The 11869-nt window shown below is 38.2% G+C and overlaps 1 protein-coding gene across 1 annotated transcript; it reads left to right on the top strand.

The window, feature by feature from the left end:
• The first annotated feature begins 483 nt into the window (after nt 1–483).
• Nucleotides 484–9980, top strand: LOC150106099 (BTB/POZ domain-containing protein 2-like). The gene is made up of 3 exons (XM_090394484.1): nt 484–590; nt 8475–8703; nt 8828–9980. Exons 2-3 carry the CDS (start codon nt 8483–8485, stop codon nt 9876–9878), a joined length of 1272 nt encoding a protein of 423 aa, XP_090250610.1. The 5' UTR covers nt 484–590; nt 8475–8482; the 3' UTR covers nt 9879–9980.
• The last annotated feature ends 1889 nt before the right edge of the window (nt 9981–11869 follow it).

Raw genomic sequence — 11869 nt, 5'->3', positions numbered from 1 at the left:
AGTATTTTATATTATTATTATTATTATTATTATTATTATTATTAAATAATTATTATTTGTCAAAAATATGACGATTTGTGTGAAGCTCTGGGCTATCTGAAGAAAGTCCATTATAAAGTATTCAAGAGAAACTAATTTCAAGACCTTTCTTTAGCAGGCTACCGAGTTACTCGATCTTTAGCACGGAAAGTAGAATTTCCTCTCCAAACTAAAACCGATTGATTCACCTTTGGTCTATGTGGAAGGCGTTATATACATTGAGTGAATACCATCATCACGAAACCCAAACCAAAACTGAAAGTAAAAGCACTAACTCCGCTCTTATCGTGAACGATTACATATTTCGCAATTTGTAACGCCTATGATGAGTTGGCATTTCATAATCTCTCTCTCTCTCTCTCTCTCTCTCTCTCTCTCTCTCTCTCTCTCTCTCTCTCTCTCTCTCTCTCTCTCTCTCTCTCTCTCTCTCAACAAATGCTGATAAAATTAGCATGATAGCGGTAAAACCGGCACAGTTTTAATCAGATAGTTTGTCTTCAATGGTGGCTCGAGTCAGCAAAGACCTGCATTCCTCTGCACATTCATAAAAAGTAAGAAATTATTTCAATTTATTTTAAAGGCTAAACTATAAAATAGTTAATAGACTACTCGAATAAACTAAATAAATCTATTATTGATAAATTAGTTCGTTAACAATGGCCACTTGTTGCAATAATATTTCTGTCATATATTAAAAATAAAATATATTCTACAACGTTTATTCTGAAAGAGTGGGCGGCTCTTTCAGCCCTTGATTATTGGAAGATAGATGGGCAGTCGTTCCAGCATAAGCTGTCACTGATAGCTAAACTCAAGGCTGTAAATGATTTCCTAGCATCGCCCTAAAATATATACATAATTTTTCTGAAGTAATGTTATGACTGCGGTCGATTTTTTTGGAGTTGTGACATGAAAAATAAATAAAATTTAAAAAGAAAAGACTTCAGTTAGTTATCAGTGAGTAAACCCTTCTTGTGTGTGCCAAAGATCGACTAAAGTAGAAGAGGTTTAAAAAAAAAAAAAAAAAAGCCACGATGAAGTTCCTCTGTACGGCGACTAGAACAAACCTAGAACATTATTTCTTCCAGCGATCTAGCGCTCTTGGAACAAACGGCATTTCGAAAGTACTGCATAATCACCCTGGAATAGTTAATCGCAAGAAACAAAATTACGTACGTATTGAGTAAATGAAATATGCTACATGAAATGTCTTGATTATGTTCAAAGAAAAGACATAATTTCCTAGAAATTATTCTAATGTCTGTAATGTAGAATCCTCTCAATATTATTATTATTATTATTATTTGCCAAGAATATGACGATTTCTGTGAAGCGTTAGGGTGTCTGAAGAAAGTCCATTATAAGATATTCAAGTAGCTGACTAGCGAAACTTACTCATATTTCAAGACCTTTCTTTGGTGGCCGATTTACTCGATCATTAGCACGGGAAGTGGAATTTCTTCTCCAACCTCGAGTTTTAATCTATACATTTAATAAAATCGACAAAAAACTCGAAACTATGATGAGTAATGATACGAGTGTTAATGTTTTCTGCCACGATGGATGGTAAAAGTACTCTCTCTCTCTCTCTCTCTCTCTCTCTCTCTCTCTCTCTCTCTCTCTCTCTCTCTCTCTCTTTGTCTGTCTGTCTCTCCAAAAAGACTTAGCTCATTAATAGTTTGAGCTCATTATCTGTAAAGATTAAGGATTGCTACCATCGGTACAGAACAAGGTGTACCTGATCGTCGGACCATATTACTTTTTTCCATTCTTCCAGTGTCCAATCCCAGCGTTGCTAACACTACTGTAGACAACTTTTCGATTCTTCGCAGAAATCAGTCGTTTCTTATAGGAATCCGACTGCCAATACCGATCCTCTTCATTTTCCTGCCCAGAGTTAGGTGAGATATGGGTCGGAAACAGTCGTCATTAAATGCTTCGGTCAGTTGCTGCACATAGGAAGTTCTGTTCGTCCGCAAGCCTTCGCAGACGACTTGTTCCTGACAGACTCCTATACAAGCAGCGTGGGTGATTTTATAACAGAGGAATAACAACTTCCTTATCTCTACTTGTTAATGTGTTCTTCAATATTCAAGACATCTTAAGGACTACATTAGCAATATGTCATCTTTAACTCTCCGTCTACCACCACCGCTAAATCTCTAGCTTCATTTGTGATACACAGCTTGTAATCTATTTATACCAAATGCCATCTGCATTGATCACCTGAACCTGTTCCATCCTCTAAGGTCATTCATCCACAAACTGGCCACATAGTAAAAGAATTTCTCCAGATTATTTTTGAACAGCAGTGCCACGCTCAGCTAATACGCAGCGTAATTTTTTCTTCCTTACTCTGTCAGTTCACCTTCCTAGCATGAAGTTTATATTCCTAATAGAACTGTTCTATACATCGTAATTTATAGTTTTCCCATTAATTTCTTTTATTAGCAGTTTTCTGCATGATTTCCTTAGTCATACCTGTTATCAGGAATATTCTTTTTCCTTAAATTCAGTGTTTCAGTGTACAGGTTTGCACTACTGATCTGCTTATCATCAGACTCCTCCACTCATTGAAATGGTTCAAGTTATTAAAATTATTATAATTCTTTTTCATTACACAAGGAAGTCGATTCCTTTCTCTTTAAGATGTTGCCATATTTGAAACTTCGAGCATTTGTATATATAAAAATAAGTTTATTGATAGCTTTTCCCACATATATTTGCGGTTCTAGTATTTTCAATGGTTGCATATGTATTATAGTTCACGCTAGTTTCCATTGTATTCCATGTTACAATGCACAAGACCATCGTTTTCGCCATCCAACGCATTAGTAATTTCCCTGTCCACTCTCCTACTTAATTTGAAATACTGTTAAGTGAAACAAGAATACTAAAATTTTGACAGAACCATAATATTTTTTCAAGAGGAATGCAAAGAGGAGTACATATCAATACTTGAGGTAGAAAAAGCCATCAACAACCTGAAATTTGGAAAGGCAGCTGGAGTAGATGATATTCGACCAGAAATGCTTAAGTGTGGAGGTATAAAGGAAACCCCTAGAAAAAAAGGAAATAAAGCTGAATGCGAGAATTACAGAAAAACCTCTTTACTAAGTCTTTCAAGTAAGAATTAAGCAAACATACTTGAAAAACGTTTGAGAAAGCTTGTCGAAGAGAAACTTGGAGAGGAACAGCTCGGTTCAGGTTGTCAATATCAGATTTCGATTTTAAGACAAATAAATCATGGGAAAATAACAAGGATCTGTATACGTGAGTTTTATCGATCTGTAAAAGGCATATGACAAGGTGCCCACAGTAAAGCCAAAACACTACAATTTTATGGGGTGAATGGAGCATTATAGAGAGTAATACATAGTCTATATTTAAGCTGTAAATTAGCAGTTTAAATTGAATGAAATATAGAAAAATATTCTGATTTATTTATTGATGCTTATGGCCACGTGAAACTGGTTAGTGAAAGGTAAAATCACAATATCCAGAAAAAAATGAGGAAAATCTTAACATATAAAAGTTCAATACATAAAAGGCACAACCTGCTTTCTAAGTCTTTCCTTTTTTAAAAAATAAAGTAAAAGTAACTTGTCATAATCAAGCCAGGGACAATTATCGTCCTGCCACAACAAGTGTGACAAGGCTGTATGTTCTCACAACACTTCACAACATAAATGTAGCTGTATCCGATGTTTAATCATCATCATCTTCTAACATGAGGACGAGTTCTGCTGATACTATGAAAAGGACTATGTGAGTGACTACGAGAATGACGGCTTCGTGGTGAGACGGGACGTGATCTTCTGTTTCCTCCATAACCTCTGCCACATAACCTTCATAACCACCTTGAATTGGCTTCCCAGCCTGGAAAGCCAATTCAAGGCCTCATCGGTCACCTTGTGGATGTCCTGTAGGCCACCACGAAATTGGCGCCTTGGGAAGTCGTATACAATATGAGTAATCGTCTGAGCACGGGAGATCAATCACAATAAGGGTGATCTGACAGCCCCATTTATGTAGAAGATAGCCACATCTGCCCTGACTAGCTCTGATCCTGTTTATTGATGACCAATTCTTCCTAGGAAGATCAAAACCAGGCTGCGGAGCACAGGGATCTTCTACCAGGAAGCCGTTTGTTGGAGATTGTTGGACCAGTATTCTCTCCATGTGTCAGATATTGATGGCAGCACAGCTGAAGAGAGTTTGCCCATGGACCAGAGAGGCTTTCTAAATTTGAGGCGAAGACTAGGTGGGTTTATGAGAGTCTGGTGTAGGGGCAGGAGTGGGTTGCTCATTGCTTTATTAAATTCCTTAATCGAGGATTGTCTTCTCCCTATGTGTGGTGGAGCAATGTTAGATAGAACAGGCAGCCAGGAGAGAGGGATGCTTCTCACTGTCCCACTAATTGTGCACATGGTAGAGTTTAGCTGGGTATCTATAATGTTAGTGTGCTTCTTTCCCAGACAGGGGCACAATATTCTGCTGCAGAGAATGCGAGAGATAGTGCAGACGACCTTAGGACCTCTACACCACAACATCAGGTTGTTCCAGCAAGCCTTGAAATGGTATTATTTCTGGTTTTAATTTTATTAGAGAGGTTGATGATGTGCCTTTTATAGGTTAGGCTTCTGTTCCAGGCTCACTCCAAGGTATTTTGGGTGAGGCCTGTGTTCTACCATTTTTCCACAGAAAGAAAGGTTGAATTGTCGATTCGCCTCTGCATTGTACAGGTGAAATACTGAGGACACTGTTTTCGTTGGATTTGGCCAAGTACCACTGCTTGAAGTACTCTTCCAAGGTGTTCAGGTCTGTATTCCAGGTTGATTCTAGGTTGGTAAAGGAGGTGGATTGATGTAAGATCGCTAGGTCATCGGCGTACAATACTTGCTTGATCTGGTATGAGGTAGATCATACAAGTAGATGTTAAAAAGTATAGGGGATAACACAGAGCCCTGCAGAAGACCGTTGTGAAGGAATCTGGGCCTCCTCTTTTTTTTTGCCAATATGGACCCGGATCTTTCTGTTGGAGAGAATAGATTCAATAAGTTGTAAAGTTTTATTACACTTTATAATATTTCCTAGTTTTAGGAGGAGGCCCCTGATCCAGACAGTGTCATAAGCAGATGTTATGTCAATGAAAGTGGCTCCAGATTTAAGTTGCTTATGGAAGCCTACTTCAATTTGAGTTGTCAGGGCCAGGACCTGGTCACAGCAACTTCTTCCTGGTCTGAAGCTAGCTTGTTCAGTCGGGAGCGCTCTTTCGATGAGTGGTGAAATTCTTTTAAGGAGAATTCTTTCAAAGAGCTTAAAGGTAGTTTTTTTTTTTTTTTTTTTTTTAAGCAAGGAGATAGGTCGTAGGTTTTTCACATCATTTGGATCTTTCCTTGGTATGGGCACGGCAATAATTTTGGCTTCCCGCCACAGCTTTGGTAGTTTACCAGTCATGATGATTTCTGAGAAAAGGGCAGCCGGCTATATTTGGCCATGTTGACCAAGATGTTTTAGGAATTCAGGGAGTATACCATCTACTCCTGCAGCTTTGCCATTCTTGGTAAGTTTTAATAGTCTGATGTAAAATCATGAGTAATATAAGGATTCATATTATCTTACCTCTAATTCGTCATCTGTATATATCACATTATGAAACAAAATAGCATTAAATCTGATATTACAATTGGATATCAAACTTAGCTCTTTGCTTTATACGAAATCTTTATATCGAAACTGTGAAAATGCAGTATTGAATACATCAGCTGCATCCTAAATGGATAAGCCTATGGAACAATTAAAGTATTTCAGCTATTTAGGCACGCTTGATAGTGAAAAGGGAAAGTTATATCTATAAATTGAGTGTTATCTGTTTATAGATTTAAAATACCATCTTCACTAAGGAATAAGCAAAGACGATATGGTAGGTAACCAGCTGAATACAGTTTTATATGGAATAAAAATGTATTCAGCTGGCAAGATATGAAATTAGCCAAACAACCAAACTATCAGAACAAAAGATAGTGTTCAAACCGGTTTTTAATTTACGGATCTGAGAGGTGAGTTATAAATAAAGCACTAGATCAAAGACCAGAGACCACAGATATGAGAGTTCTGAGAAAAATTAGGAGAGCGAACCAATGGAATCAATGGTAGAATCATATTAAAAATGAAAATATTAGAATAAAACTTGACAGTGTTAGCATTCAAGAATGTCTAAGTAGAACTAATCTAAGGTGATATGGTCACTTAAATAGAAGGGGTGAGGAAAGGTTAGCAAATCAAGTATTTAATGCAAGATGACAGGAAAGAGACTCAGAGGAAGATAAGGTCAAGGTGGATTAATTCATTCAGAAGGGCCTTAGAAGAACGAAATATTAGATATAACAATATTGGAGTGCTGACAATTAGTACAGAATTGGGAGGAACATTGTGCATAGCAGATAAATAATAACATAAACGTAATCATGTAGACATAGTATACTTCTGATACCTTTAGAGTAGTGTGAGATAGTGAGTATATAAAGTTGACATTATCATCAGGAAACTGATGATAATGTCCACTTTCTTCTTCTTCTTTTTCTTCTGCAGCTTCTCTTACTTAAGTGGGGTCACTGTTGATGATGAGTCTTCTCCACATCCTCTTGTCTCTTGGGCTGTCACCACATCCAAGTTCTTCATTCTCAAGTCCTCTTCTACCAGCTCCCTCCATCTCTTCTTTGGTCGCCCACGCTTCCTCCTTCCTTGCACATCCATCTGCATGACCCTTCTTCCCACATATTCGTCCTCCCTCCTCATCACATGACCAAACCATCTCAACCATGCCTCCTGTATCTTCGCTCCTAAGATCGTAACTTTCACTGTTCCCCTCACATAGTCATTTCTCAGACGATCCTTTCTGGTCACACCGCACATCCACCTAAGCATTCTCATCTCTGCTACTTCCATCCTGCTGATGTTATTTTTCCTAAGGGCCACAGTTTCTATAGCATACGTCATAGCTGGCCTCACTACTGTCCTATAGATTTTGCCTTTCAGATTTCGGCACCCTCTTATCGCATAACACTCCAGCCATCTCCCTCCAGTTCCTCCAACCCGCTTGTATCCTGCATCCCACTTCCTTCTCAGCTCCTCCATCTTCTTCCACTGTTGAACCTAAGTATCTAAAGTCCCTCACCTTCCTGGTGACATTTCCTTCCAGCTCCAGATCTGTCTCCTGCCCGCCGCCCACTGTGCAACACATATACTCTGTCTTACTTCTGCTCAGTCTCATACCTCTCTCTTCCAGTACTTTTCTCCATCTTTCCAGTTTAGTTCCTGCTTCTTCTCTTGAATCTACACACAGCAAGATGTCCTCTTGCTGTGTGCAGAGATGTTAAATTAATGCTGACCTTTGATGCAAGCCAACTGTTACTTGAAAGACAGGTCCGAACACTTGTCTTCACATTTCTGTACATCTCCCGCATCAATCTGACATATTTCTCCGGAACCTTCTTCTCCCTCAGACACCTCCAGACTTCTTTCCTTGGCACGCTATCGTATAATGTCCACTTTCACTGTGTCAAAATATGATTCATTATGCTCATATAATATATGGCAGAGAGCTGACATCACCACTTGGCTGTAATCCCTAACACTCGTTTTAATGTTCGTAATACTGAGAGGTCTTCTACTGTCAATTTTTGAGATTTTTGATTAAAAAGCCGAGTTTTCAGGAAATGAAAACCTACTTGCTCATGTCAAAGATCAACTAATTCGGAAATCATTCGAAGAAAGGCTTAGAAAAAGTTTCCCCCCTAGACGACTGAAATCGATCCTATAAATGCTTTTTCTTAGGCCTAACGCTATAGGATGGAAGTGGTATTTTTGCAGCTGGATGTGTTTACTACTATTTTTAATTTTGAGCTCAATAATATATGGTAACTTTTTATCGCTTTGATGAACAAAGTATGCGAGATACTACACTTTCCGCTATTCTGTTTGTTTATTTATAGACAAGATGATTTTTGGCACGAAATTATAGCAGCATTTATGTACTGCATACTCTAACATTCATGAGTACTTTTCCCAGATAGGTTGATTAACTTCTTACAAAAATTAACCTTAAACAAAACTGATTCGATATCCATATCAACTATGAAAGAAGTAATCATCTGCATCGAATGCATATTTTTACTTAGACAAAAATTGCTTTAATAGGATGGTTAGGTAATTGACAGAAAAACTCAGTTAAAAAATAAGTTTCTAAGAATTATTCTAGTGGGACGTTACCTCTCATTTCATATGCATGAAGGTAACTCTGTGTTTGGGGAGAGAGAACAGGAGGTTTAATGATTTCAGTTAAATTCCATATTTCTAAGGCAACATTTTACAGAAATTAAAAAGCGTGATAGAACTATAATCGCATCACTTCTTTTTTTTACATATTTCAGCCATAAATATGGAAACTGAAGTACTTCAGTCTGTATTAAAGAATCCACAACTGTCCGATGTAACCTTCGATGTTGGTGAAGGAGAAAAACGTGAAACAATCAAAGCCAACAAGTTGTTACTTGTTCTTCGAAATCCTAAGTTCGAAGCAATGTTGAATGTTCCATTAAAAGAAGAGGAAGACATAAGAGTTCTTGACATAACACCGAGAGCATTCTACATCATGATCACGTGAGTGATTTCAAACAATTGTTTTGTATTTGCTCTCCTATATTTTGATGATTACTTTAACATTGAAGTTTTCGTATTACTTACGTTGCATAATCATAATTCAATAGTTTGATATCTTTTACAGATTCCTATACACCGAAGAGGTTTCCATTTCATCCATAGACACAGCAATAGAAGTTTACTACGCAGCAGAAAAATACCAAATACCATCACTTAAGGAAAACTGTAAAGAATTTCTGTTGGAACATACCACAGTTAAAAATGAATGTGTATGTAGAGTTTACGAATTTGCAAGACTCATGGATATAGGAAAGTTAATCGGCAAATGTGTAGAACTGTTTCAAAAAGAAACAGAATCCATCATTATGTCTTCCGATTTCTTGGATTGCCACAAAGATACCGTGCAGCTCATAGTAAGTAGCGATTCCTTGACACTTCCCTCAGAATACAGTCTGTTTGTTGCTGTTCATAAATGGGGCTTGAACCATCTCCAAAAAGAAAAGGTTGAAGTGAATCCAGACAGTTTACGAAATATCTTAGAAGATTTTTTCATTCATATTAGGTTTCTTGTGATGTCACCTGAGGAACTTAATTACGTCTCAGAGACTAAATTGTTCGCATCCGATCAGATTTGTTCTTTATCCAAGACTTCGAAAACTAACATGAAATTGACTTCTCAGTCAATGATTGGAAGCAATCTAGAAGTTCCAAGGGTTCCCTCTTACCCAGCAGAATTCATTAACATTTCCTTAATTTCTCCAGAAGAAAGTTCAAATACTAAGAAACAAGTGGAGAATCTTTCGCCGATGTGCAAAACCAATCGCATTCCTTTTGTCCTGGAAATGTTGAAAGGGTCGATGACAATCCGTCATATTTCAGGATATTTAATCGAAAGTGGTTTTAAACACTATGCCTGTGAGGTTAGTTTAAAGCCACTGGCTTTGATAAAAGGGGAAGTGAGATACAGCGCGTCACACACAGGAAAGAAGATACTTTGTGCTAAAGAAGGAGATAAATTTCTAATAACTGCAACATTTAGAGGATTGGGATTTGATATATCTCTTTTACGACCCACCAAGAAGAAACTCATTGAGGGGAAGACCAGTAAATTCAGTGTAAAATTAGACTACTGGCACATTGATGCTATGTACATCAGTATATATCATAAACCCTGAGCCTAAGATATTTAAAGTAGTCCTGGCTGAGATTTCTATATTACAGAAAGCTTTGTTGAAATGTAATGCATCCTTTTCATAATAAAATCAGAAATCCTCTTATATATATATACAATACACTAATGTTTCATGAAGAGGACACTTTTTGAAGCGTAAACATTGACAATTGACATTTATGTCTTTAGGGGTGAAGCAAGATGCTTTTCATATTCCCCGCTATCTGTTGTGGTTGCAGTGAAGGTAAAATTTATGAGCAGAATGCTCGCCCTGATTGGGCATGGAGATTATGCATCACTAAAGGAGGCCAATATAGCTTTTGGTCTTCTATATTTGAATATGTCCGTTGGATCGTATGCTGTAGCTTGTTGAACCAAATCGTTGGGATGTGTGGACGTCTTTAGGAAAAACTTGGTGGCTAAGGATCGTAGAAAAGAGAAAATATAGGGAATATTTGTGTCTCTGTGGAGTTGAGTGTTTCTAACATACCACGGGGCGTTCAAAATCATTCTCAGGCACTTGTTCTGCACTCGCTGTATTTTGATGATGTTAACATTAGAGGTGTGGCTCCAGGCAGGTGAGGCATAGCTGATTATAGGACAAATCGTCAACTGGTATAGCTGCAATTTGATTCTGTTGCTGAGCTTGCTATTTCTATTAATTAGCGGATAGATCTGTGCTATGGCTTTAGATGCCTTTGTGCATGCAGACTTGGTGTGTTGATTGAAAGATAGCTTTTTGTCGAGAATTACACCCAGGTAATTTGTTTCTGACTGCCAGGGAATTTTAGTATTGAATAGTAACAAATCTCCTACAGGAGACATTGGCCTTTTTGAGAAAAGAACGGCTGAGCTTTTCTGGGGGTTGACTTCCAATCTCCATTTAGAGAACCAACCCTCCAGCTTTAGAATGTTTTCTTGAAGCTTTCTGGTAATTAAAAGGGGTCTGAGAGATCTCGTTAGTATTGCCGTATCGTCCGCATATAGGGCCAAAATGGAAGTCATCGGATTGTGTGGGATGTCTGACATGTATACAGAGAACAGCAATGGAGCCAGTAGAGATCCCTGCGGCACTCCAGCAAAGATGTGGCGCAGGGAGGATGTAGAACCGTTGATTTTTACTTGCATTGATCTATTTTGAAGATATGAGTGGATTAAATGAACCATTTTAGGTGAGATGCCGGCTGAGATAAGCTTGTGCAAGAGTCCAAAATGCCAGATTTTGTCAAATGCTTTGGATAAGTCTAGGAAAACAGCGCCTGTGCACTGGCGCCAGTTGTAGCTGGTTGTGATGTATTCAACAATTCTGTGAATTTGCTGGGTAGTACTATGGTGTTGCCTAAAACCAAACTGTTCTTTTGGAAGGATGTTTAGGTCATTTATTGAGGTCTGAAGTCGTGAGAGGATGACCTTCTCTGCAACCTTACCCAGATTTGAGATGAGACTGACTGGACGATAATTTTGGGGTAGGTGTGACTCTTTGCCTGGCTTATGTATGGGAATTACGTCAGCCAGTTTCCAGGTGGAAGGAAAATAGTGAAATCTTAAAATTGCATTTATTATACTGGTCAGGTACACTACTGCCCTCCGGGGCAGAAGTTTAATCACATGATTAGTAATGCCGTCTGGTCCAGGAGCTTTTTTGTTCTTTAAATTTTTAATAATGTCATATATCTCAGCAGGTGATGTTGATGCAATATGGTCAGTGCTGGTGATAGGAAGTTTGAGTGAGTGTCTGACCTTGCTGTGAATCTTATGTATGTGGTCAAAGTCAAGGTTTCCATACGAAGGCCTGCATTGCTCTTCCAAGCTGTGCGTTATAGCCTCTGCTTTGTCCACATCTGTATGAGCAAGGCCCTGATCAGTTAATATTGGGGGAAGGGATCTGCCTTTGTTTTTGGTATTTTTCAGTAGTCCCCAGATGGAGTGATCACTAGGTGAAATGGAGGATAACTTTTCATCCCATACATAGTCTCTGTGAGCTTTCAGTGCATC

The sequence above is a fragment of the Typopeltis vanoorti genome, chromosome 6 (assembly GCF_054136105.1).
Source record: "Typopeltis vanoorti isolate ZY-2024b chromosome 6, IOZ_Tvanoo_1.0, whole genome shotgun sequence".
NCBI classification, from domain to species: Eukaryota; Metazoa; Arthropoda; class Arachnida; order Uropygi; family Thelyphonidae; genus Typopeltis; species Typopeltis vanoorti.
This window is presented reverse-complemented; position numbering and strand designations above follow the sequence as displayed.

Excerpts from the sequence above, each read along its gene's own strand:
- LOC150106099 (XM_090394484.1), top strand. The coding sequence starts at position 8,483 with ATGGAAACTGAAGTACTTCAGTCTGTATTAAAGAATCCACAACTGTCC. Across the intron at positions 8,704-8,827 it reads GCATTCTACATCATGATCAC|ATTCCTATACACCGAAGAGG; the intron begins GTGAGTGATTTC and ends TATCTTTTACAG.